This window comes from Silurus aristotelis (genome assembly GCF_946808225.1).
Source record: "Silurus aristotelis genome assembly, chromosome: 7".
NCBI lineage: Eukaryota > Metazoa > Chordata > Actinopteri > Siluriformes > Siluridae > Silurus > Silurus aristotelis.
The window spans coordinates 8,344,304-8,368,526 of record NC_139580.1 but is presented as its reverse complement, the minus strand read 5'-3'; the positions used below and the strand labels follow the sequence as shown (position 1 = coordinate 8,368,526).

Below are 24,223 nucleotides of genomic sequence, written 5' to 3'. Positions count from 1 at the left end.
AGTGTAACTCTACAATTTTCATAGTCATGAAAATAAAGAAAACTCTTTGAATGAGAAGGTGTGTCCAAACTTTTGGTCTGTACTGTATACTATATGGATAGATGGAAAGGTATTAAAAAATATTGGGACACCTAACTTTTCCAGTTGTATGTGGATCTTCTACAAACTGTTTCTATAAAATTGGAGGCACACAATGGATTGAGGACGTGGTAGCATTCAATTATTCCTTTACTTGAACTAGGAGACCCAAACCTGTTCCAACATTACAGTGCCCCTGTCCACAAAGCCAGTTCACTAAAGACACGCTTTACAGGGGTTGGAGTGGAAGATCTTGAGTGGCCTGTGTAGCGACTGGGGGAGAAGAGGAAAAAACATCGACAAAGATAAAATTAGTATATAGTTTGACCAACAGTTTGCCCGCATTCTCCACCATTATATGTAGCGAATTTAGCTCGCAAAGAAAGGTAAATATTTATAAGTAATTTTAAATATTTAAGTTAAGTTGAAATTGACGGTAATGGAATTAACGTTACACTTATTTGGTCTGTTCGTCTGCTATACAAACAGTATAATCCTAATTAATTCTATAAAAGAGGTATCTCCCTGGCCAAGAAAGACGTAACCCTCATTTATTTTACACCGTAAAAATTAAAAGAGCATGTAGTTCAGACCGAATGTTGCAGGAACTTTAAGTTATGAGCGATACTCAGAGGATGGAGTCAGATGTTCTTCCAGCTTCTCCTGAAGATCAGAGCAGTTGTCGTTCTTAAAGATAAAGCTTGCTGGAAGATCTTAAGAGAGATTTGAGATCTCGTCCCGAAGAGTCGCTGCTGAGCTGTTCTAAGCGTCCGACTCTCCAGGCCTTTGGGCCCCGGGGTTCCGAGCCTTTCCGGTCGAGCCAAGTGAGCGAGCTTGCTTTTCTTGACTGAACGTTGATTAGTTGGGTTCAAGATGTTTCAAAGGTCCTGAACCCCACCCATCTTTGGGGGAATGGCCAATGCTATGGCCTGAAACTTTGGAGGGAGAGACTTTCTTTGTTCATGTGTTTATACATATAAGTTTGGAGAACTTTAAGTTTTATCCAAAGTGTATTAAGATGGTATAGTACCTTTCGTGATCAAATAAAATGCACCATTGTTTGAACAATAAGTAACAGATAATTTTGTGGTCATTTGAATACTGAACATGAAAAGCGCATAAAGGCAGTGGTACATTACATACATAGATCAGTAATCAAAGTGTAACTAATGTTACTACGATTGTGTTCTGGTAAAAGGAAATGAAAACACAAAACAAAATTCACTTTCATTAGGAAAGTGATTAACAGATAATTTTGTATACATTCTGACATCAGGCCTTAAAAGGACATACAGCATTATAACAGGTATACATTAACTTGCCGGGACCAGTAATTAAAGTATAACTGATGTTACTACAGTGTTGTGTTTTGATACATAAATAAAATGCCCCCTTGTAAGTAAAGAACAGATCATTCTAAGTCAATCAAGCCTTAATAGAAGAGACAACATTAATAGTTACATTAATAGAATTTTTAGATACATACAAGGTATCGGTTTATGTCGTGGAATATGGAGCATCCTATTTACTTGTTTAATTAGTAAAAGAAATGCCCCATTTTGTTGTGTAGACTAGCTGTAATGCATTACTAGGTGGATGTCCTGCATCATTAATAAACAAGCTTCAGTTAGTTCAGAATGCAGCAGCAAGAGTTCTTACTAGGTCAAGAAAATACGATCATATAAACCCAATCTTATCGTCCCTACATTGGCTTCCTATTAAGTTTCGAATAGACTACAAACTACTGCTACTCACTTATAAAGCACTAAATGGTTTGGCTCCCATGTATCTATCCAGTCTCTTAACACGCTACAATCCGTCACGCTCCCTGAGATCTCAAAACTCTGGGCTTCTAGTAGTTCCTAGAATAGCAAAGTCCACTAAAGGCGGTAGAGCATTTTCACATTTAGCTCCTAAACTCTGGAATAGTCTTCCTGACAGTGTTCGGGGTTCAGATACACTCTCCCAGTTTAAGTGCAGATTAAAAACATATCTTTTTAGCAAAGCCTACACATAACACACATCACACACATCACATCACAACCTTGTGCTCCAGAACATCTGATCACATGCACATTATCAACTTGTGCTGTTAATATCATGAACAGCAGCTACGCTAATTCCTCTCCACTGCTTCTCTTTCTCTCCCCATCCCGAGGCATCCTGAGGTTTGGCCAGCTCCAGTCACGTCCCACCTCGTGAAGATTATGGACCTATGGATGATCATGGAGAAGTAGATGCCGAGTGTTTAAAGGCCCTGGCATGGAGAAGCTGATGCTGGATCTATGATGATCACAAATTGTTCTGTATTGTTGAAAGATTTATGACCAAACTTTTGATGTCACCCATATGAGGATGGGTTCCCCTTTGAGTCTGGTTCCTCTCAAGGTTTCTTCCTCATATCATCTAAGGGAGTTTTTCCTTGCCACTGTCGCCACGGCTGCTCATCAGGGACAAACGCACACCATTCACCTTCACTGTTGTTTTCTGTAAAGCTGCTTTGAGACAATGTCTGTTGTGAAAAGCGCTATACAAATAAACTTGACTTGACTTGACTTGACTTGACTTGACGTGTGTGTGTGTGTGTGTGTGTGTGTGTGTGTGTGTGTGTGTGTGTGTGTGTGTGTGTGTGTGTGTGCTTTATGGTTGAGGGTCCCTATGAGGTCAACCAGAGAGGCCAAGGGGGTTATCTGGCTCTCGGGGTGGTGTATGTATGTGTGTGTGTGTGTGTGTGTGTGTGTGTGTGTGTGTGTGTGTGTGTGTGTGTGTATGTGTGTGTCACAAACAGCCATGCTGGATCGAGTTTCGAGTTTGGATTGTATAATGATTAGAGGGTCCCTGTGAACTCAACAAGAGTTCAGGGTTTGGTCCTGTTTCGTGTCTTCGGAGGGGGAGTGTGAAACTGTCAGATACACCACCCCCAATAAATGTTTCACCTTTTGATTGAGATGTAGATGTCATATGTTAAAAGGAATGCCTGAAACATGAAATCTAAATGACCTGTGCCAGACGCTACACCTGCTATAGAGCTCTGACCTCAACCCTACCGAACACTTGTGAGATGAGTTGAAATGCTGACTGCATCCAAGGCCTTCTCACTCTACATCAAAATCTGAATGACCACAAATCTCCAAAATCTAGTGGAACATCTTTAAGAGTTATTTTTGAGGATATTATAACAGCTAATGGGGACTAAATGTAGACTAATTAAGATGTTTAAAAAGCATATACGATGGTCAGATGTCCAGATGTATATATTAGACACTGGGATCTACAGAAACATCTGTAATCTTTAACATACAATTACAAAAGGATTCACAGTGACTCAAATCTTTACTATATGCATAATTACATATAAAGATACTATAAACACAAGTTTAATACAGGAGGTAGTGTGTGATAACGTTGGTTTATAGATGTCTGTTGTGGTTGTAGTGGTTTTGGGTGTAGTCTGTATTCTCCTCCGGTTCGGACCTCAACGACTGTGGGGCGCTAATCATCAGACTGGGAAGTGAGCTGAGTGGCTCCTCCTGCTGCAGAAGATGACGTGGAGCTCCGATCATGCCCTGTTCTGGCACAGGCTGGGCCAGGTCCTCTGGATGGACCATAGGGATCTCATGCTCCTGCTGCTGCAAGTGCTTGATAATCTCCGTGGACAGATGCTGAGGCTCACCATCAGCTTGCTGGTCTGGAATAAAAAAAAATATGAGAGTTAAATAAAAATGCTTATGAGAAATTATTACCAATGCATTTTTTTTTTTTTTTTTTTTTACAAACGTGAACCTAAAAGTCACACAGTCAAAAGTTCTAATGGTTCTAAAAAAGGGTTTTCTGGACTGAAATATATACTATATAAATAAAAGTTTGTACACAGCTGACAAAGTGAATGTGCTTTTTAAGCATTTAGTCCCATTTGTTGTTACAATAATCTCCAAGATGTTCCACTAGCTTTTGAAGCATAGGGATTTATGATCCCGATCAGACACAAAGGTGTTCAGTAGGGATGAGGTCAGAGCTCAATAGCAAGACACTCAAGATCTTCCACTTCAACCTATGTAACTATATCTTCACGGAGCTGGTTTTGTGCACAGGGGCATTGTCAAGCTGGAACAAGTTTGGGTCTCCAGAGATGTCCTATACAATTGTGTGCATCCAACTTTGTGGTACCAGTTTGGGGAAGAACCACATATGGCTGGAACAGTCACATGTCCCAATACTTTTGTCCACATAGTATAACTTTAAAAGTAGCAACATTTTGATTGTCATTTGAGTTTACAAATCTCTAAACAAATGGACAGACAGACAGACAGACAGACAGACAGACAGACAGACAGGAAGGAAGGGACAGACAGACAGACAGACAGACAGACAGACAGACAGACAGACAGACAGACAGACAGAAGGGAAGGAAGGCAGGCAGGCAGGCAGGCAGGCAGACAGACAGACAGACAGACAGATAGATAGCTATCTCTAGTTTCAGTCATTTTTCCAACCCTAGAGCTTAAGAGTTGTAGATCTCCAGCATGAGAAGTTTGTGTTACAGTAAGACTCACCATCGAGCAGGATAAGGCGGTAGCGGTTGCGACACTCTAGAGAACATTCCAGAATGTGGTTGAGAGTCCTGTAGAAGAGCAGGACCTGCTGTGTCCTGTCCTGCTCACTGAACGCAGCAGTGCTGTCCTGGGACATCTGATAGAGGGTAAGCAGTGGAGTGGCGTACTCCACCACACAGAAATATGTCTGGGGACGGAGACAAGAAAGGGTTAGAAAAATCAGCTAATCACATGACACTGTGAAGTTTTACAAACATAACTTTTCAGCAATGTTCTAATAATATTTACCATAACAGAGGTGTTTTGAACAATTCTCTCAATGTTAACAATGAAAATATTGTTGTGGGAAAGTTAATATAAATTCTGATCAAATATAAGATCAGTAAATGTTCCGTAAACATTCTTCAAATGTAATACTCTATAATTTATGTGACATCTAAGACAAAAACAAAGTATCAGTGTATGTGTTATGTGTATTTCTTGGCTAATGAATGCTAACTATCTTGGGTTTTTACACATAAAAACAGATTGTGCATCTATTTTAAAAAATATTGTTATTTTACCACTAGTTCATGTGATCTAGGTGTTTATGCGATGCTGTATGTTTATGCTAAATTATTCATCATTTATTAATGCATTTTATTGACAAAAGTATTGGGACCCCTGACATTTTTCAGCCAAACAGTGAGAAAAATAAGTATTTGAACACCGTGCTATTTTGCAAGTTCACCCACTTAGAAATCATGGAGGGGTCTAAAATTGTCATCGTAGGTGCATGTCCACTGTGAGAGACATAATCTAAAAAAAAAAAAAAATCCAGAAATCACAATGTATGATTTTTAAACTATTTATTTGTATGATACAGCTGCAAATAAGTATTTGAACACCTGAGAAAGTCAATGTTAATATTTGGTACAGGAGCCTTTGTTTGCAATTACAGAGGTCAAACGTTTCCTGTAGTTTTTCACCAGGTTTGCACACACTGCAGGAGGGATTTTGGCCCACTCCTCCACACAGATCTTCTCTAGATCAGTCAGGTTTCTGGCCTGTCGCTGAGAAACACAGAGTTTGAGCTCCCACCAAAGATTCTCTATTGGGTTTAGGTCTGGAGACTGGCTAGGCCACGCCAGAACCTTGATATGCTTCTTACAGAGCCACTCCTTGGTTATCCTGGCTGTGTGCTTCGGGTCATTGTCATTTTGGGAGACCCAGCCTCGACCCATCTTCAATGCTCCAACTGAGGGAAGGAGGTTGTTCCCCAAAATCTCGCAATACATGGCCCCGGTCATCCTCTCCTTAATACAGTGCAGTCGCCCTGTCCCGTGTGCAGAAAAACACCCCCAAAGCATGATGCTACCACCCCCATGCTTCACAGTAGGGATGGTGTTCTTGGGATGGTACTCATCATTCTTCTTCCTCCAAACACGTTTAGTGGAATTATGACCCAAAAGTTATATTTTGGTCTCATCTGACCACATGACTTTCTCCCATGACTCCTCTGGATCATCCAAATGGTCATTGGCAAACTTAAGACGTGCCTGAACATGTGCTGGTTTAAGCAGGGGAACCTTCCGTGCCATGCATGATTTCAAACCATGACGTCTTAGTGTATTACCAACAGTAACCTTGGAAACGGTGGTTCCAGCTCTTTTCAGGTCATTGACCAGCTCCTCCCGTGTAGTTCTGGGCTGATTTCTCACCTTCCTTAGGATCATTGAAACCCCACGAGGTGAGATCTTGCATGGAGCCCCAGTCCGAGGGAGACTGACAGTCATGTTTAGCTTCTTCCATTTTCTAATGATTGCTCCAACAGTGGACCTTTTTTCACCAAGCTGCTTGGCAATTTCCCCGTAGCCCTTTGCAGCCTTGTGGAGGTGTACAATTTTGTCTCTAGTGTCTTTGGACAGCTCTTTGGTCTTGGCCATGTTAGTAGTTGGATTCTTACTGATTGTATGGGGTGGACAGGTGTCTTTATGCAGCTAACGACCTCAAACAGGTGCATCTAATTTAGGATAATAAATGTAGTGGAGGTGGACATTTTAAAGGCAGACTAACAGGTCTTTGAGGGTCAGAATTCTAGCTGATAGACAGGTGTTCAAATACTTATTTGCAGCTGTATCATACAAATAAATAGTTTAAAAATCATATTTTGTGATTTCTGGATTAATTTTTTTAGATTATGTCTCTCACAGTGGACATGCACCTACGATGACAATTTCAGACCCCTCCATGATTTCTAAGTGGTGGAACTTGCAAAATAGCAGGGTGTTCAAATACTTATTTTCCTCACTGTATTTGGTTCTCCAAACCCCACCACAAAATTAGAGGCACATAATTGTATAAAATGTAGCATGACAGCATGACAGTGCCCCTGTGCACAAAGCCAGCTCTATGAAGATGTGGGTTACATGGGTTAAACTGGAAGATTTTGAGTGGACTGCGATAGAGCTCTGACCTCAAACATATTGAACACCTTTGGGATGAATTGGAACACTGACTGTGGAATTGGATGTTCAAAAATCACATACAAATCTCATGGTCAGGTGTCCACAAACTTTAGTCCATATAGTGTTTTTTTGGGTTTTTTTTTAAGAATGTAATAAAAATAATAATTATTTATTTGTGTTGATGATGTTTATTAACCTTTATTTACCCTGGATATATTTTATGCAAATGTTTGGCATTGACCCAAATTTTTAGATGCTTTTTTTAACAATATTTATGAATATTGCATAAACATTTTTTTTTTTTTGACGGAAAACCTGAAAGCTAAACCCAACAAACCTTTTGAATCGATCTTGAACTTAAAGGAACATTTCTCAAATGATTCCTAAAGTATCTGATTTAATATGTGTAGTTGAACAAGTGGTATCTCAATGTGTCGCTCCTAACCTTTTGTTCGTGGTCGATGATTCTGTAAATGCTGTGTTTGTAGACTCTCTTCCTGACTCCAGCCCGGTCGATCTGCATCCCCGGGAGATTCTGGTGGAAAAGTACGTTCTGGTCAACTTCTTCCATCTTGGCTGGGGCCACTGCATTCAGAGGCAGGAGGATGTGCAGCCGGGAGGAATGCAGAATCTCTCCTGTCTGGTTGTAGTGTTTTCTCACCTGTTCCTCTAGCTCTGTGGAAACACACACAGGAAAGAAAGAAATATGGTCCTGAATATGCAGCTTCAGAATTGTTTAAGAAGTTTGGCAAGCTATATTAACTCAAATCAACACTGATTACAACTGTGGTAAGCAGAAAAGTATGCTGGATCACATGATACTGCAAGCATTGATGTAAATAGGCTAGAAGATGAAACCACCTCAGGATTCACTTCTGTTTGCTGAAAGATATACCTTTATTTGTCCAACAGTGGGGAAAGTTCAAAAATAATTGTTTCTTTGGAAATGTTTGGATTCTTCTGAACTCTTCTTTAGAAGTATTACATATCTTAACAGTGTTTTGTTCTAAGTTGAAGCTGTGGGCAATGGTAACTCAGCAATTAAAAGATTAGCAATCAGATGCTTCTGAATTCAAACCCTGCACCACCAAATGTCACTGCTGGGCCCCTTCCCAAGGCCCTTAACCCTCATCTACTCAGTTGTAATGAGGCAATAATAAGGATTAGGATGTCTGCCAAATGCCAGAAATGTAAATTTAATGTAAATGTAATGAGTGTATAAAATACCTCATTATACACTCTTTAGATCAGGGGTCACCAACGCGGGCCTTTTCTAAAAATATCTGTTTCCTACTTTGTTAAATTATTGTTGATAATTATTGTGAGAAATCATTAACTTGATCAGTGTCTTCAAATAGATCAGGGGTGTCAAACTCAGTGTCAAATCCGGCCCGACGTACAATTATATCCGGCCCGCGAGATGATTTTATAAAGCTCTATTATTATAGTTATTAATGTCCCGGCGATATGAAGCGCTGATAACACAAACTACAGATCCCATAATGCAGCGCTTCAGTTGCCTTACCGAATGCTAGACTACCTGAAAACAGAGCCTTTTAAAACCCATGGAATTCTCAGTATATGTTTGCTGACACTTCCAGTAAACACGTGTGTCTTATTTATGGAGCGAATGTGGCTGTAATTAAGGAATTGAATCTAAGACGGCACTATGAGACAAAACATCAGGAGAAGCTGAAAAACCTGAATGCAGAGCAGAAGATACAGAAAGTAGAAGAGTTAAAGAAGAATCTGACATTTCAGCAGACGTTTTTTTACCAGAGCAAAATCTCAAAATGAAGCTGGTGTGAAAACAGAGGAGAAATCAGTCACATCAGCCGGTTATTTACTGAGGGAGAGTTTCTAAAGAGCTGAATGATGAAGTTGTGAGATGTCTGGTGTTTTACAGGAGATATTTTTATGGAGAGCAAAATATTTTAAGTTATTTAAAGTTTAAGATAATTTTTTATAAAATGGCATAAAAGCAAAGAAATCTGATTGTTTTGATTTATTGTTATTTTTACGTTTATTTAAAAGCACAATTTTTATTTGTTCAGGGTCTTGACAGGAGATATTTTTATGGAGAGCAGAATATTTTAAGTTATTTAAAGTTCGAGTTTATTTATTATGGAATAATATTCCTGTATGTTTTTATTCATATTTATGTTAAAAAAACATTTAGTTTTAGTGTGTTCAATAAATGTTTATCCTGTTCGGCCTGCGACCTAAAGTGTGCTTTGAGTTTTGGCCCCCTGTGCAATTGAGTTTGACCCTGATATAGATGAATATCATTAATTATTAATAATAACATAATTAAAGGTAAATTAAACAAATTTGTTATTTCATAATTGTGTATTAAACTGGTAGCCCTTCATATTAATCGGTACTCAAGAAGTAGCTCTCGGTGTCAAAAAGGTTGGTGACACCTGATTTAGATTCTTTAAGTGTGTGTTGCTGCCCCCTAGGGACGTCATCAAGTAGTAATTTATCGACACAACTTGATTGAAGGAATGTGTGGGAGTGTGTGGTGTACCATTCTCGTAACAGCATAAGTAATATGTGTGCGTGTGTGTGTTTGTGTATACCTGGTAACACAAATTTCAGATAACCTAGGAAATAGGACCAGGCTAAGCCATGAGCTACGTTCAGCTTCCTGCTTTCGCACACCTCTGAGATCTCCACCGGAGCAGGGCCCTGAGAGAGACAGAGCAAGAAAGAGATATGAAGAGAAAGAAAAATTGGGAACAGAGAAAAAGGATGAGGAAGGCATTTGTTGATTGAAGTACTTGACACTCATACGGCCAAAAGCTTTCTAGACATCACTTTTTAAGAAACTTCGACCAACAGTTCAATAGACACCAACAGTGATTGATCGTTTTTTTTTTTTTTATAGGGTTCCCTGATTTCAAAACGGTCAGGGAAAATAAGCATCAAGGCACTTTTGTTTTTGTAATCTAATAAACCCAATATGTTCAACAGTTTCATCAAACCTAACTAACTACCTAACATCAAAATTCAGATTTAGTCCTGCTTTTTTTTTTTCATCCACTCTTCCTCAAAAGCTCTCTACTAGATTCTGGAGCATGGCTGTGGGAATAATATGCTAATAGCTAATAATAATTGTGCTAATTCAGCTACAAGAGCATTGATGATGTCAGATAAGGATTGATGAGGAAATCTGGTGTGCCATCAGTGTTCCAGGTGATCGCAAAGGTGGGCAGTGGGGGTGTGGCCAAGTTCATCCACTCCAATATTGGTATAATCTTTTTTTAGTATTAAATTATGCATATACATCTGATGTGAAGTGGAAGTACATTAGATATCAAAAGCAAAAATGCCACTGTACAGAAACTTAGCTCTGATTATCACTTCCTTCAATAAAATTACTAAGATCTAAATAGTTGTTTTTAACACTAACAAATATGTCAATCTCTTAAATGTCAGTCCAGTCTTGTGAATGTTCTAAATGCTACCGAACTGATATAAATGTTCACAAGATCTAGCAAATCTCCAAGGATGCTACTGAAATCACTCTAATTTGGTGAGGTGAGTTCTTGAAATGCTTATGGGATTTTTGTGTAAGTAAAACCGTCTTTACCAGAACTCCGAGGGTCTTCAGCAGCAGGTAGAAAGCACAGGTTAGGACACAAAAGACAAACTTGTCATGTGTCCATTGAAAACCTTCCAGCAGGGTCAGGAGAAGGACCACACCCACTCCTATCTGAGTAGCCCTGCTGAAACAGGCCCAGAGCATGTGCTGGATTCTGCCACCATACCTGCCAGAGAGCACAACGTGGAAGAGTCTTTAATCTGATTACACCTGCAAAGAAATTGAAAGAGCTACATACTTTAGAAAGAACTTGAATGTATTTTCAATGAATCTACAGACACCCAAGACATCATGAATGTATCCAGGCAAGCACCTACCAGTAGGGGTGTGGTTGGCTAATTATCCCAAGACTTTTTAAGCAGGCACTGGGCAAGAGGCTTCGAAATGTGGGCCCTGTTTTGAGAGCACATGGGCTATAGTGCTGCTTTGTTTGGTTGTGTTTGAAGTCGCCCTAGAGGAGGTAGGCCAAGTTTGTTGCTTTAGTTTGTTTAATTTGTTTATTCAGAGGGATTTATTTTGATGGTATGGGATCTGCCAAACCGCCATAAAACACCACGAGAAGAAGAAGAAATGGAAATTTTTATTTATTTATTTAGATACAGATAAATTGAGCAGTATGTTGGCAGCTGCTGGTGTAGGTAAATATATGGGCGTTGTCTTATTTGTGTAAATAAGATGGCATGAAAGGTCTTATTTTGTATCTTACTTTGGGAATGTGTTTGATTCAGATCTGGATAAATGCTTGAACATCAACTGTTATATCTGGTATTTGCCAATGAAGGTAAATTATTTAATATTTGAATTAAATAAGTGAGTGTGCAGTTGGTAACCATGGTTTTAAATGTTGTGTTTTAAAGCATATGTTGTATTGTTAATTTTTGTTTTTCTGTTTTAGATTTGTCAATTGGTGTTTTTCCAGTGTTGTTTTTGTTTGGTCCCCTGGTTGGCCGGTCTCAGGAGTGTGCTGCATGGTGGCAGCATGTGCATTGTGTGAATTGTTTGTGTACAAGTCTGGTTGGCCGGGCCTTTGTTTTTTGTATATTTTTATTTTAATTGATGATACCTTCCCAGCCTTATGTCACCAGCTTAATTTAGGGTGCTTGTCTTTCGTGTGTGTGTGTGCATCCCTTTGTGTATAGGAATTATGAGTGAAGGGTTATGTTTTAAGTTGTGTATTATTATTTGAATTGTGGTAATTGCCTTTTGAGTGTTTTAATGTAAGAGGGATGTCCCTCTATGCCTAAAGGTTTGCCGCACGCACCGAAAGCAGTTATCATAGCGAGAGTGTTGAGCTGGCTGTTAACCTCTTTGAGAGCTGGGACTAATTCTGGATGAGCTACTGATATCAATTATTTAATGTTTAGGTGTTTATGTATATTATTCTCTCTCTTGAGCAAGGCTCTTAACTCTCTATGCTCCGGGGGTCCCTTACGAGGGAAATATCAAGGTCCGTGACGTCGGAGTGACGTGGGGCCGCCTTCCCGTGGGCTCACCACCTGCAGAAGGGACCGTTAAGGGACGGTGCTGTGAGAATTGGGCAGCAGTCGAAGGCGGGGGCCTGCTTAGACTGCTGCCCCCGCGACCCGAATTACGGATAAGCGGGAGAAAATAAATGAATGAATGTATTATTCTTTGTCCTATTTCGCAATACATTTTTGTACCTTTAGCCATCTGAAGGGTTTTGTTTTTGGGCCCGTGCTCTAAACAGGTTTCTTTCTCCTTTTGAATTTGTTTCGAAGGAGTGGTGTAGTTGCTACATTGTATGAGCTTGGACCATGTTATAAATCACAATTTCTTTTTTTTTTTTTGTTGCCTTCATTAATGTATTGCGTTATCTGATGCATTGCCTACAAGTGCCAAGGAAAGATGGCATTATTTGCTTTTCTGACTAAGCAACACTAGCCAAACTTGGCCAACTGTGAGCTTATGTATGCAGAAAATAAATGGCAGTCAGCATTTTCTTATTAGCCTGGTAAACTGCCCTAGTGATGTAGCATGAGAAGAAGCCAGTCAACATTTCAATCCATTTATGTTCTTAATGGAATCACTCACCCTACCTATTAGTAGCTATTACCTGATGGATCTGGGCAACAGGTCCAAAGTATCCAAATTCTACCTAGCAAAGCAATGCCTCAATCTTCACACTCCTACCCCCCATGTAACCTAACAAGACACCCCTCTTGCCTGGTGAGAAATGCAAGCCATTCAGCTTGCCCCTTGAACATTGCCTGAGGGTATATGTTTTTGCTATGGCAAAGAAATCCCCAATTCTATTTAGGAATTATTTTTCCCAATTTCTGTATTTAAGTCTGGGATCTCCCGCTGACAAAAAAACTCATTTAGTGGGGACAGTCCCTCCTTTCTCACGTGTCCATACTGGTTAGCACAGTTCCCCATTTTTCTGTGCTGGCAAAAACAATGTGTGCTATCGGGCTGATTCACTGTCATCAACTGCTTCATGGCTAAGAGACAGTCATTGACTTCTATGCATGTATATCAACTAAGAAGGCGATCAAAATTATAGCCAGTGTCTACAAATTGTCAAAAAAACAAGTAGATAAGGGTTTTATCTGTAGCTCTTATTTGGATACCTCTGCAGACATTTTACATGCTGTGTGGAGGGACACCAAGTGCCATGACAACATAACAGCTGTAGTGCAGGTTAACTACCAGGACTTTATGTATCCTGGGAGTGAAACCCCTTCAGGTCCTGATTTAAGACCTCCATTAGAGGATTATTCTTTTCCAACATACAGTATAGAGCAACTGTGGTAATTATGTAGTACAGATAAATCTCAAAGTCAAGAGAATGAAACAAGAAAACACTTTTCTTCTGAATCTTCACAAGAGAAGTGAAAAGGTTCACTGAGAAGGAAGAGTACAGCCAGATCTGACATGCTTGAAAGCACAGCAGGGCCTTTTCTTCAATCTGTCACAGTAAGACTTGATGTAATCGCACGTCAAGCATAAATATATCTTTTCACAAATTGATATTGCCAGTCGATGAATGTCCACTCAAGGACTGGGGTGACATTAATTACGAAGTACAGATACTCATTTTTTTTTTTAGTCAAGTACTGACTATACTTTTTTACTGAAGTAAAGAAGTGTATATATATATATATATATATATATATATATATATATATATATATATATATATATATATATATATATATATATATATATATATAAAAAAAACTCTGACGTGTATTTACTACTACCTGTTTTAGTGTCACGCTGGTAACTAAACCTCTTCATATTAAAATTAGGGCTGTCAATCGATTAAAATATTTTATTGCGATTAATCGATCAATCGTCCTGAGTTACCTCAATTAATCGCAACTTGATCGCACATTTTTCTGTTCTAAATATACATTAATACTTTCCAATTTTTTAATACTCTAAGCAACATGGCCACGGACAAATACTGATGCTTTACGCAAATGTATGTTCAGTATTCGCGAAACCAAACTTAACATCGAGCATAAGGCCAAAATATTCTTGTGAATGTTTTAATGTAAATATGGTGTTTAAAATTACGTAAATGATCAGGACACCAAACGGAACCTTTACTATGTTTCTAAAAAAATAGATTAAAACTACAGTAACGTGTCTGTATTGAAAATGTAACAAGTAGGAGGTACAGATATTTGTTTAAAAATGTAATGAGTGAAAGAAAAAAGTTGTCGGAAAAATAAATAGTGAGGTACTGATATCAGCAAAATCTACTGAAATACAGTAACGAATGTATTTGTACTTTGTTACTTTACACCTGTTTTTAATATGCGTTTTGAGGGCAGAGTAAAGATCATGGTGGTTCTCTGATTAGAGCTGGTAAATACTTGTCGGATGATAGTTTACCTGAAACTAGTGTTCCTCTAAACTGTCAAATATTTAGACCGGCCCAGTAATGGATAGACAATGAATGAATAGACATTTCTGTTCAGATCATGCATCCTGGTTTGTGTTAAGTGTTCAACTAATACACTCAATTTGACGATATGTCTTATTAGGTTTATATCCTACTTATACAATACACATATGATAAAATATTGAAAGTGAATAGATATCTCACCGTTGCTGCGAATGAAAAAGCCACTCTTCAGTGAGTAAACAGAGGCTGTGCAGTGTCTTTCCCATGCTCAAAGAAAATATAACAAGTCCTGACATCTCTCTCATCAGCCTGTAGTCCAGCAGCCAAACCAACCCCAACGCCAAACTGCTCAATACCACCGCACACACCGCCGGCACATGACCCCGAGGCCTTGGAACCGCACACTTCTTCACCATTCTCACCTGTAAAAATCCATATTAAATCCAGACGAATATCATGTTTATTCTTAACCGTCTTCAACTGACAAACCTGTTTTTTTTCCCCAGAGATGATCTATTGTTAGTCTAAACTCTAACCTGTTCTACAGGTCTGTTCTTCCTACAAAGAGCATCAGCTGCTTTTATACACCGATGTTCGAGGTAATGGTTTGCCATCGGTTTTGATTGTCACTGCTGTTCGAATTCATGAATTATTGATGCATAAAATTATTTTTAAAGAAGTCTCTTTATTTTTATATTTAAATATATACAGTATGTAACGAGACAAACATTTGTCTGGTCTTCTTTTTTCCTGGTTTTGATATCAGTGAGTTTGGGGTTTCCAGGTTGAAAGAAAGCAAATATTTTTTGAAAACATACTGGTACATCATTCATCTGTAATAAAATACTCCTTGGTGTAAATGTGTTGCGGATAGTAGCGATTGTGCAAATTAATAAAAAAAATGTATGTACAGCATTGAATATAAAGAATAGCCTTTATTTTTCACATATACATTACAGCACAGTGAAATTCGTTCTTCGCATATCCCAGCTTGCTTAGAAGCTGGGTTCAGAGTGCAGGGTCAGCCATGATACGGCGCCCCGGAGTACAAAGGGTTAAGGGCCTTGCTCACGGGTCCAAGAGTGGCAGCTTGGCAATTCCGAGGCTTGAACCCACAACCTTCCGATCAGTAACCCAGCACCATAACCACTGAGCTACCACTCCCCCGCATATGTAGATATGTGTGGATATGTGTACGGCAAACACATATAAAGGGTCTGGCAGTGACAAATGTGCAGAAGAAGGTGGTTAATTTTGTAAGTAGTTGAGATTAAGTGAGATGCACTATATGGTCAAACGTGACTTTTCTAGCCAGATGGGATTCTTCCACAAACTGCTATCACAAATTTAGAGAGACACGATTGTATAGGATGTCTTTGGATGTGGTAGCATTATATTTCCCTTCATTTGAACCCAAACCTGTTCCAGCATTATAATGCTCCTCTGCACAAAATCATTGGTTGAAGTGAAGATTTTGATTGGCCTGCTTTAGAGCTCTGACCCCAACCCTATTGAACATCTTTGAGCTGAATAAGATATGCTAACTGCAACCCAGGCCCCCTCAATAGTTATCAATATTTCTTGTGGCTGAAAAAGCACAAACCTCCTGTTATGAAACAGGTCTTCTTATTCTCCATGATAATGTCAGTGATTCTGTTCAACTATATCAAGTTCTGCCAGTGTCTACAGTATGTTACATTTCAGGGTTTGATTTTGTACACCTGCATGCTGCATTGCTGCCTTTCAGATCACGCTCACTGTTCATATTTGATGTAGGAGGAGACACAGTTTGCTCAGTTTAAACTTCCCCTTTGTTCACATCTGTGACTTATTAAAGACAGAAAACAAGCCACAGAAAACAGTTCATATACAACCAGCAATTGACCAAGTCTGAGGATGTCTGATGTGGTTTTGTTTATGTTTACACAAACTGTACATAAAATCGATATGTTAAATTTGTTTCTTCAGTTATAGTTAATAAAGCTGTAAACTAATCACACCTGGATTTAGCTACGAAATACCTTCCTAATGAAACCTAAACTTCAGTGTAGCGACCATTTTTTTTCACCATCTTCTGCCAATAAAATGAGTATATGATGTGGCAAAGTGCACTTTCCTGCATACCTGGTGCACAGATTGTGCATTTAGGCTTCTACACCCAGAGAGCAGTCCATGTACCATACACACAAACTATTAGAATCGTTCTTAATTTCAGTTTCAGTTTCAAGAGAGCTTAAATCATTTTAACGTTTTTCCAGGGCGATGTCCCTTACAAAACATATGCATGCATTTTTCTGAGGCAATTTGAATTTCTGCTTTGTTTGTATGCCTTCACTGTGATAATCTGACTTGCTGATTGCGTCCTGCACAATAGCATGATGTCATTCATGAAATTGGAGTCTATTTATAATATAGAGTACATGATTTGCTTTATGAAATCGACTTACTAGGATACTCTGCTTACGCTGTAAGGGCAGGTTTAGGGTTCATTTGTGAATACCTAGTTCACAACTGCTGTGGTTTTACCCTCACTGGGTCATAGTCAACATCTTAAGCTACTAATATTTACCATTAAACAACATGCCAAGAGGTAAGTAATACTATTAAGGGATAAATAAAACAAAAGAAATAAAAATATGCTTCTAACTGAATCCATGTCTGTAGCATTTCATTCCCAAATGACGGTGTAATCATGTACGTGATCAAAAGGATGACAGGAGGATGTTCAAGGTCCAATTTAGTCACCAAAGTTAAAAATGTATCTTTTAAGGTCCCAGTATGTAATAGTACTGTAGATTTTCACTAGCCCACTTTGTTATACAAGAAAATTGCATGATATTGGTTTTATATAACTAAATATTTTCTATTGTTTAACTGACTGTACTTTTATTTGTTATTCGTTTGGAACGAGACAAAACATGTATCAGGTCTTGTTTTCTCCAGGTCTAGGTGATGTGGTGTTCGGGAATTTCCAGGTTGTAAGAAAGCACTTTTTTCCACATTTTCTCACATTGTCTTTGTTCACCTATGTGATCCATCAAGGTTTTCTTACACCTCCCAAAAACATGCTGGTAGATCAGTTGGCAAGGATAAACTGCTTGGTGTAAATGATTTTGCTAATGTGAATGCTGATGCTTTGTAATCCGCATTGTATTTTTCACACTGTATGCTCCTCTATAGACTCCTAGATCCAGATGCCTCTGATCAACCATGCTTTCTGAAGTTTAAGGAATGAACGAGGAATATGTATTTTTGTAAATAGTTGAGCATAAATAAGATATACTGTTTGGACATAAGTATTGGGACACCTGACTTTTCCAACTTTAGCTGGAGGCCCATATTTGTATAGGATGTCTTTGGTAGAATTCAAATTTCCCATCACTTGAACTAGGAGACCCAAACCTGTTCCAGCATGACAATGCCCCTATACACAAAGCCAGCTCCCTGGATATATGCTTTACATGAGTTAAAGTAGAAGTTCTTGAGTGTACTGCTACAGAGCTCTGACTTCGACATTATTGAACACCTTTGGGATGAATTGGAACACTGACTGCACCCCAGACATCCTCACCTTACCTACACCAGTACCTGACTTTGATAACACCCTTGTAGCTGAATGAGCACAAATCTCCCAAATCTAGTGAAACATCTTCCCAGAATAGTGGATGTTATTATAACAGCAAAATGGGGACTTAATGTAGAACACAATCAATTCTATCTTCTGGTGTCCATTAACTTTTATCCATATATTGTAAAAGACCTAAATGTGGATATGGCTGATAACAGCTCTATACATAAGGAATTTTTTTCTGCAACATTTCACATGAAATGAACATTTAGTCAAAATGCAACATGTGGGGATGATCATTTCTGTTGGTCCCATGCTCTATTATTGAGAGGGTATTTTCTCAAGAGGTGAAGAGAAAAATACCAACAAGCAGTCTGGCTAAAAACTAAATGAATGAGTAATTACATAAACTCCCTGCAAAACCAGTATGTCTGTCTATTATTTCATTATTAACTTGCCTGTCACCTAAACTCCGACCACAAAACTATTGCACGCCCTCATTGTTTTTCATCTTATGAGAACATGCAGCACCAGCTTGAGATCTGTAATTGCTTCAGCAAATCGTTTTGTTCACCGAAGCGAGGCAGATCCTGTAGCAGGTTTTAGACAAACCATCATGTAAATGATGATTACAATGATTTTGTAAATATGACAGTGTCTGCGCTGGTTTGTAAAAGAGGGCAGAGCTGAAGGGAACACATAGTGAGGTTCACCTCCCATTCATTCTCCTGTAAGTCTTTAAACCAGGGGTTTTCGTTCTATTATACAAAGGGCCGAAATGGGTGCAGGTTTTAATTGCAATCAAGTCCACACCAAATCCTACCTAATGTTTTTTTCATTTTAATGATCAGGTGTTGCCCTTGATTGGGTGGAATTAAAACATGCAACCCTGGACACCCCTGCTTCAAACCTTCTACAACGATATTTGATTTTGAAAAATGCCTGATGACAGAGTCTGATATCTGAGTACGGAATCAAAAGGTGTTATTTAAATATGATATCGTAATCTGATGACAGAGTCACTAATACCTGTGTCTGATCTCTTTTGGATTATGAGTCAGACATGATGGTAGACCTGTTCCTCCAGAGATAAGAACATGAAATATCTGTGCATAATAAACAGTGAAATCAGAAAAACAATACAGCAGGATGGAAATCTATCTGATACAAGTCAAATCAGAGTCAAACTGTTATAATGTGTAGTCTGATTACAGCAGGAGTAGCCAAGTAAAAGGATAAAAAAGATAGCGGCTTACCTGTAGCACTGAGCAATCTCTTTCTTTCTTTCTTTCTTTCTTTCTTTCTTTCTTTCTTTCTTTCTTTCTTTCTTTCTTTCTTTCTTTCTTTCTTTCTTTTTCTTTTTCTTGCTTTTTGATCTCTCTTAGTGGTGCTCTTTTTTCTGGATGTGTCAGTCCCATCCAGTGTCTCCCAGTTCCTTTCTTCACCTCTTCTCTGCGTGCACCTACGCTGAGTGCGGACAGAAAACACGGTCTGCTGGGGCAAGTATCTCAGTTTCATTTTCACTTTGAAGTCATGTGACACATTTCTCGGCATTCACATTTGTTTTTTTTCTTTATTTGAAATCAAAATCACTGGTCGCACTAAACACACACAAAGGCACATTTGAATAGAGGGCAAAACTCTCATCAGCATGTTTCTCGATCCTAATGAAAGGCTAATTGATTATTATTATTATTATTAAACTGAACACTTTGACTATTCATTTGATTAACACCAGAAACAGAAACCAGAAACATCATGTTGCCCGGAAAGTGATGCAACATGAAACCTCAGGTTTTTTTCCTTTCTAAATCATCCTTTGTTCTCCAACTAAGGTGGGCCACAATCATTAAAGGTCAATATGTGTCTGCACAGAAGTGCGTGTAATAACAATAATAGAAGATGGAGCTTAAGCAATTTGTAATCTAGACTTTAGAAACCTACGCTGTCCGGACATGTCTTTTGCAAGGATCCTGCTTTTTGTGTTGCTTTATTAAGAAATCTTTAATATGTACTTCATATAGAGTATATTGGTATATTGGGACCCCTGATTTTTTTTATGTGGTTCTGACCCAAAATGTTACCACAAACTTGGAGGCACACTATTGTACTGGATGTCCCTGGACATGTTGAAGCATAAAATATTTCCCTCTACCAGGAGACCCAAACCTGTTCCAGCATGACAATGCCCCTGTGCACAAATACAGCTCCATGAAGATATGCTTTACATGGGTTGGAGTGGAAGATCTTGAGTGGCCTGCAAGTTTAACACCTTTTACACCTTTGGGATGAAGGTCGATACTGACTGCACCCCAGTCCTCCTCACCTCACTTACATCATTACCTGACTTTACTAACACCCTTGTGGCTGAATAAATCTCCACAAACACATTCCAAAATCTAGTGGAACATCTCCCCAGAAGAATAAAGGTTATAATAAAATCAAATGAGAACTCACATATCCATCTTATGATCAGATGTAACGTTAAACTATTATTATCATTATTATTATTATTATTATTATTATTATTATTATTATTTAAAAAACTTTGCATACATGGCAAATTTTATGTGCAAAAATCTGCATTTATAAATTGTGCCAAAAACTAATCCGTCCAGCCAGCGTCATTTACTAAACAACACTTTTATTTATTTATTTATTTATTTTTTATAATACAAACCCTACGACAGTGCTATTGCAAGTGTCGCAACATTCCTCGGAAACTATGTCATTTTTACTAACAATAAAAGAACAGTGAGTGATCTTTAGACGCAGGTCGTGTTTCGACTAAGTAAATTTTTTTAAAGTGTCTTACAAAAGTGATTACACCCCTCACATTTTAACATCCATTTTATTATATCTTCTCAAAGGACAGTAATATAGAAATTAAACTTCGATATATTTTAGAGTCCAAAGTGTCAATATTTTGTGCGAGCCTCAATGTTATCCAGCGCTGCCTTAATCCTCCTGGGCATGGAACCAGGGCTGCACAGGTTGTTGCTGGGATCCTCTTCCACTCCTCTATAATGATATCACGGAGCTGCTGGATGTTAGACACCTGCCACTTCTCCACCTTCCGCTTGAAATATTTCTACAGACACCTGCCACTTCTTAGACACCTGCCACTTCTCCACCTTCCGCTTGAAATATTTCTAAGCTAAGAAATGTTATCTATATCTGATGCAGAGAAGCTCGTCCATGCGTTCATGACCTCTAGAATAGACTATTGTAATGCATTACTAGGTGGATGTCCTGCATCATTAATAAACAAGCTTCAGTTAGTTCAGAATGCGGCAGCAAGAGTTCTTACTAGGTCAAGAAAATACGATCATATAACCCCAATCTTATCGTCCCTACATTGGCTTCCTATTAAGTTTCGAATAGACTACAAACTACTGCTACTCACTTATAAAGCACTAAATGGTTTGGCTCCCATGTATCTATCCAGTCTTTTAACACGCTACAATCCGTCACGCTCCCTGAGATCTCAAAACTCTGGGCTTCTAGTAGTTCCTAGAATAGCAAAGTCCACTAAAGGCGGTAGAGCATTTTCACATTTAGCTCCTAAACTCTGGAATAGTCTTCCTGACAGTGTTCGGGGCTCAGATCCACTCTCCCAGTTTAAGTGTAGATTAAAAACATATCTTTTTAGCAAAGCCTACACATAACACACATCACACACATCACATCATAACCTTGTGCTCCAGAACATCTGATCACATGCACATTATCAACTTGTGCTGTTAATATCATGAACAGCAGCTACGCTAATTCCTCTCCACTGCTTCTCTTTCTCTCCCCATCCCGAGGCATCCTGAGGTTTGGCCAGCTCCAGTCACGTCCCACCTCGTGAAGATTATGGACCTATGGATGATCATGGAGAAGTAGATGCCGAGTGTTTAAAGGCCCTGGCATGGAGAAGCTGATGCTGGATCTATGATGATCACAAATTGTTCTGTATTGTTGAAAGATTTATTATCAAACTCTTGATGTCACCCATATGAGGATGGGTTCCCCTTTGAGTCTGGTTCCTCTCAAGGTTTCTTCCTCATATCATCTAAGGGAGTTTTTCCTTGCCACTGTCGCCACGGCTTGCTCATCAGGGACAAACGCACACCATTCACCTTCACTGTTGTTTTCTGTAAAGCTGCTTTGAGACAATGTCTGTTGTGAAAAGCGCTATACAAATAAACTTGAGGAGCCCCACAGGTGCTCAATAGGGTTCAGGTCCGGAGACATACTTGGCCACTCTATTAACTTCACCTTCAGCTTCCTCAGCAAGGCAGTTGTCATCCTGGCAGTGTGTTTGGGTTCGTTATTATGTTGTCCATTCTGACAGTTTTGGAAGTAAGGGCATCATATTTTGACTCAGAATGTCTTAGTACATGTTGGAATCCATGTTTCCTTCAATGAATTGCAGCTCCCAAGTACCCAGCAGCACTCATGCAGCCCCAGACAATGATGTTACCACCATGCTGGACTGTAGGCAAGACACAATTTTCTTGGTTCTCCTCACCAGGGCATCACCACACATGCTGGACATATTCTGACCCAAACAAGTTTATCTTAGTCTAATCAGACCACAGGGAATGGTTCCATTAATTTATGGTCTTGGACAGGTTGTCTTCAGCAAACTGTATACAGGGTTTCTTGTGAGCCAGCTTTAGAAGAGGCTTTCTTCTGGGACGGTGGCCTGGAAACCAACTTGTTTTAGTGTGCGGCATATGGTCTGGGCACTGACAAGCGGAACTTCTGCAACCTCTAAAGCAATGCTGCAAGTCAAGTCACGTCAAGTTTATTTCTATAGCGCTTTTCACAACAGACATTGTCTTAAAGCAGCTTTACAGAATTTTAAGAGTTAAGGTGAATGGTGTGCATTTATCCCTGATGAGCAGCCATGTCGACTGTGGCAAGGAAAAACTCCCTTAGATGTTATGAGGAAGAAACTTTGAGAAGAACCAGACTCAAAAGGGGAACCCATCCTCATTTGGGTGACATCAAGAGTGTGATCATGAATCTTTAAGCAATACAGAACACTGGAGAGTGAGAACTAACATGATCACTGAAATGTAAGATTATGAGTAATGTTCTTTCTACAGTCTTTTACAGCAGCACTCATGCGTCTGTTTTTTAAGCAGCTTCTGCACCTGACGCTCTGCACGAGGACTTAACTTCTTTTATTGGCCCTTGTGAGGCCTGTTCCGAGTGGAATCTTTCTTGGAAAACCTCTGTATGACCCTGGCCACTGTACTGTTACCATAATATATACTGTGCCATTAGAAACGCTATTATCAAAGTCACCCAAACTTTTTTGAAAGCTTGTGTAATGTCAGCAATAAATAAAAACTTTGGGAAAAAATCTGTAAAAAACTGTTTTGCTATGATGTCCACTAAAGCGGGGCGTCTGTAAAGGGGATTATGTGTTGTAGCGAATTCAGCTCGCAAAAAGGGAAATATTTATAAGTAATTATATGTTATAATTATTCATAAATATTTAAATTAAGTTGTTGAATTAACGGCAATGGAATTAATGTTACAATTATTTTGTCTGTTCTTCACCAAACAGACAGTATTGTCTCTCATTAATAATATAAAAGGTTTATCTCCCCAGCAAAGAAGAATGTGACCCCTATTACTTGCTTCTTCTTCTTCTTATTTTTTCGGCTTTTCCCATTAGGGGTCGCCACAGCGGATCATCCGTCTCCATAGCCCCTTATCCTCTACATCTGCCTCTTTCAACCTAACTACATGCATGTCTTCCCTCACCATATCCATAAACCTCCTCCTTAACCTTCCTCTTTTCGTCCTTCCTGGTGGCTCCATGCTCAGCATTCTTCTACCGATATGCCCCATGTCCCTCCTCTGAACATGTCCAAACCATCTCAATCTCGCCTCCCTCACCTTGTCTCCAAAACGTCCTACATGTGCTGTCCCTCTAATAAACTCATTTCTAATCCTGTCCAACCTCATCATTCCCAACGAAAACCTCAAACTCTTTAGCTTTGCTACCTCCAGCTCCACCTCCTGTCTTTTACTTAATGGCACTGTCTCTAAACCAATACAATATCGCAGGTCTCACCACAGTCCTATCAC

General features: G+C 39.1%; 1 protein-coding gene across 3 annotated transcripts; it reads right to left on the bottom strand.

The window, feature by feature from the left end:
• Nucleotides 1-83: 83 nt before the first annotated feature.
• sting1 (stimulator of interferon response cGAMP interactor 1) lies at nt 84-19,642 on the bottom strand. Of its 3 annotated transcripts, XM_083547123.1 has the most exons (8): nt 19,387-19,641; nt 14,764-14,984; nt 10,674-10,851; nt 9,661-9,769; nt 7,524-7,753; nt 4,632-4,818; nt 3,097-3,766; nt 84-340 (listed from the first exon to the last, which is right to left on the bottom strand). In XM_083547123.1, exons 1-7 carry the CDS (start codon nt 19,546-19,548, stop codon nt 3,489-3,491), a joined length of 1,365 nt encoding a protein of 454 aa, XP_083403249.1. In that variant the 5' UTR covers nt 19,549-19,641; the 3' UTR covers nt 84-340; nt 3,097-3,488. The 3 variants fall into 3 exon arrangements, with proteins under 3 accessions (XP_083403249.1, XP_083403250.1, XP_083403251.1); XM_083547124.1 differs by lacking the exon at nt 19,387-19,641 and having other exon boundaries at nt 92-340; nt 14,764-18,822; XM_083547125.1 differs by lacking the exon at nt 84-340 and having other exon boundaries at nt 3,618-3,761; nt 19,387-19,642.
• Between the last annotated feature and the right edge of the window lie 4,581 nt (nt 19,643-24,223).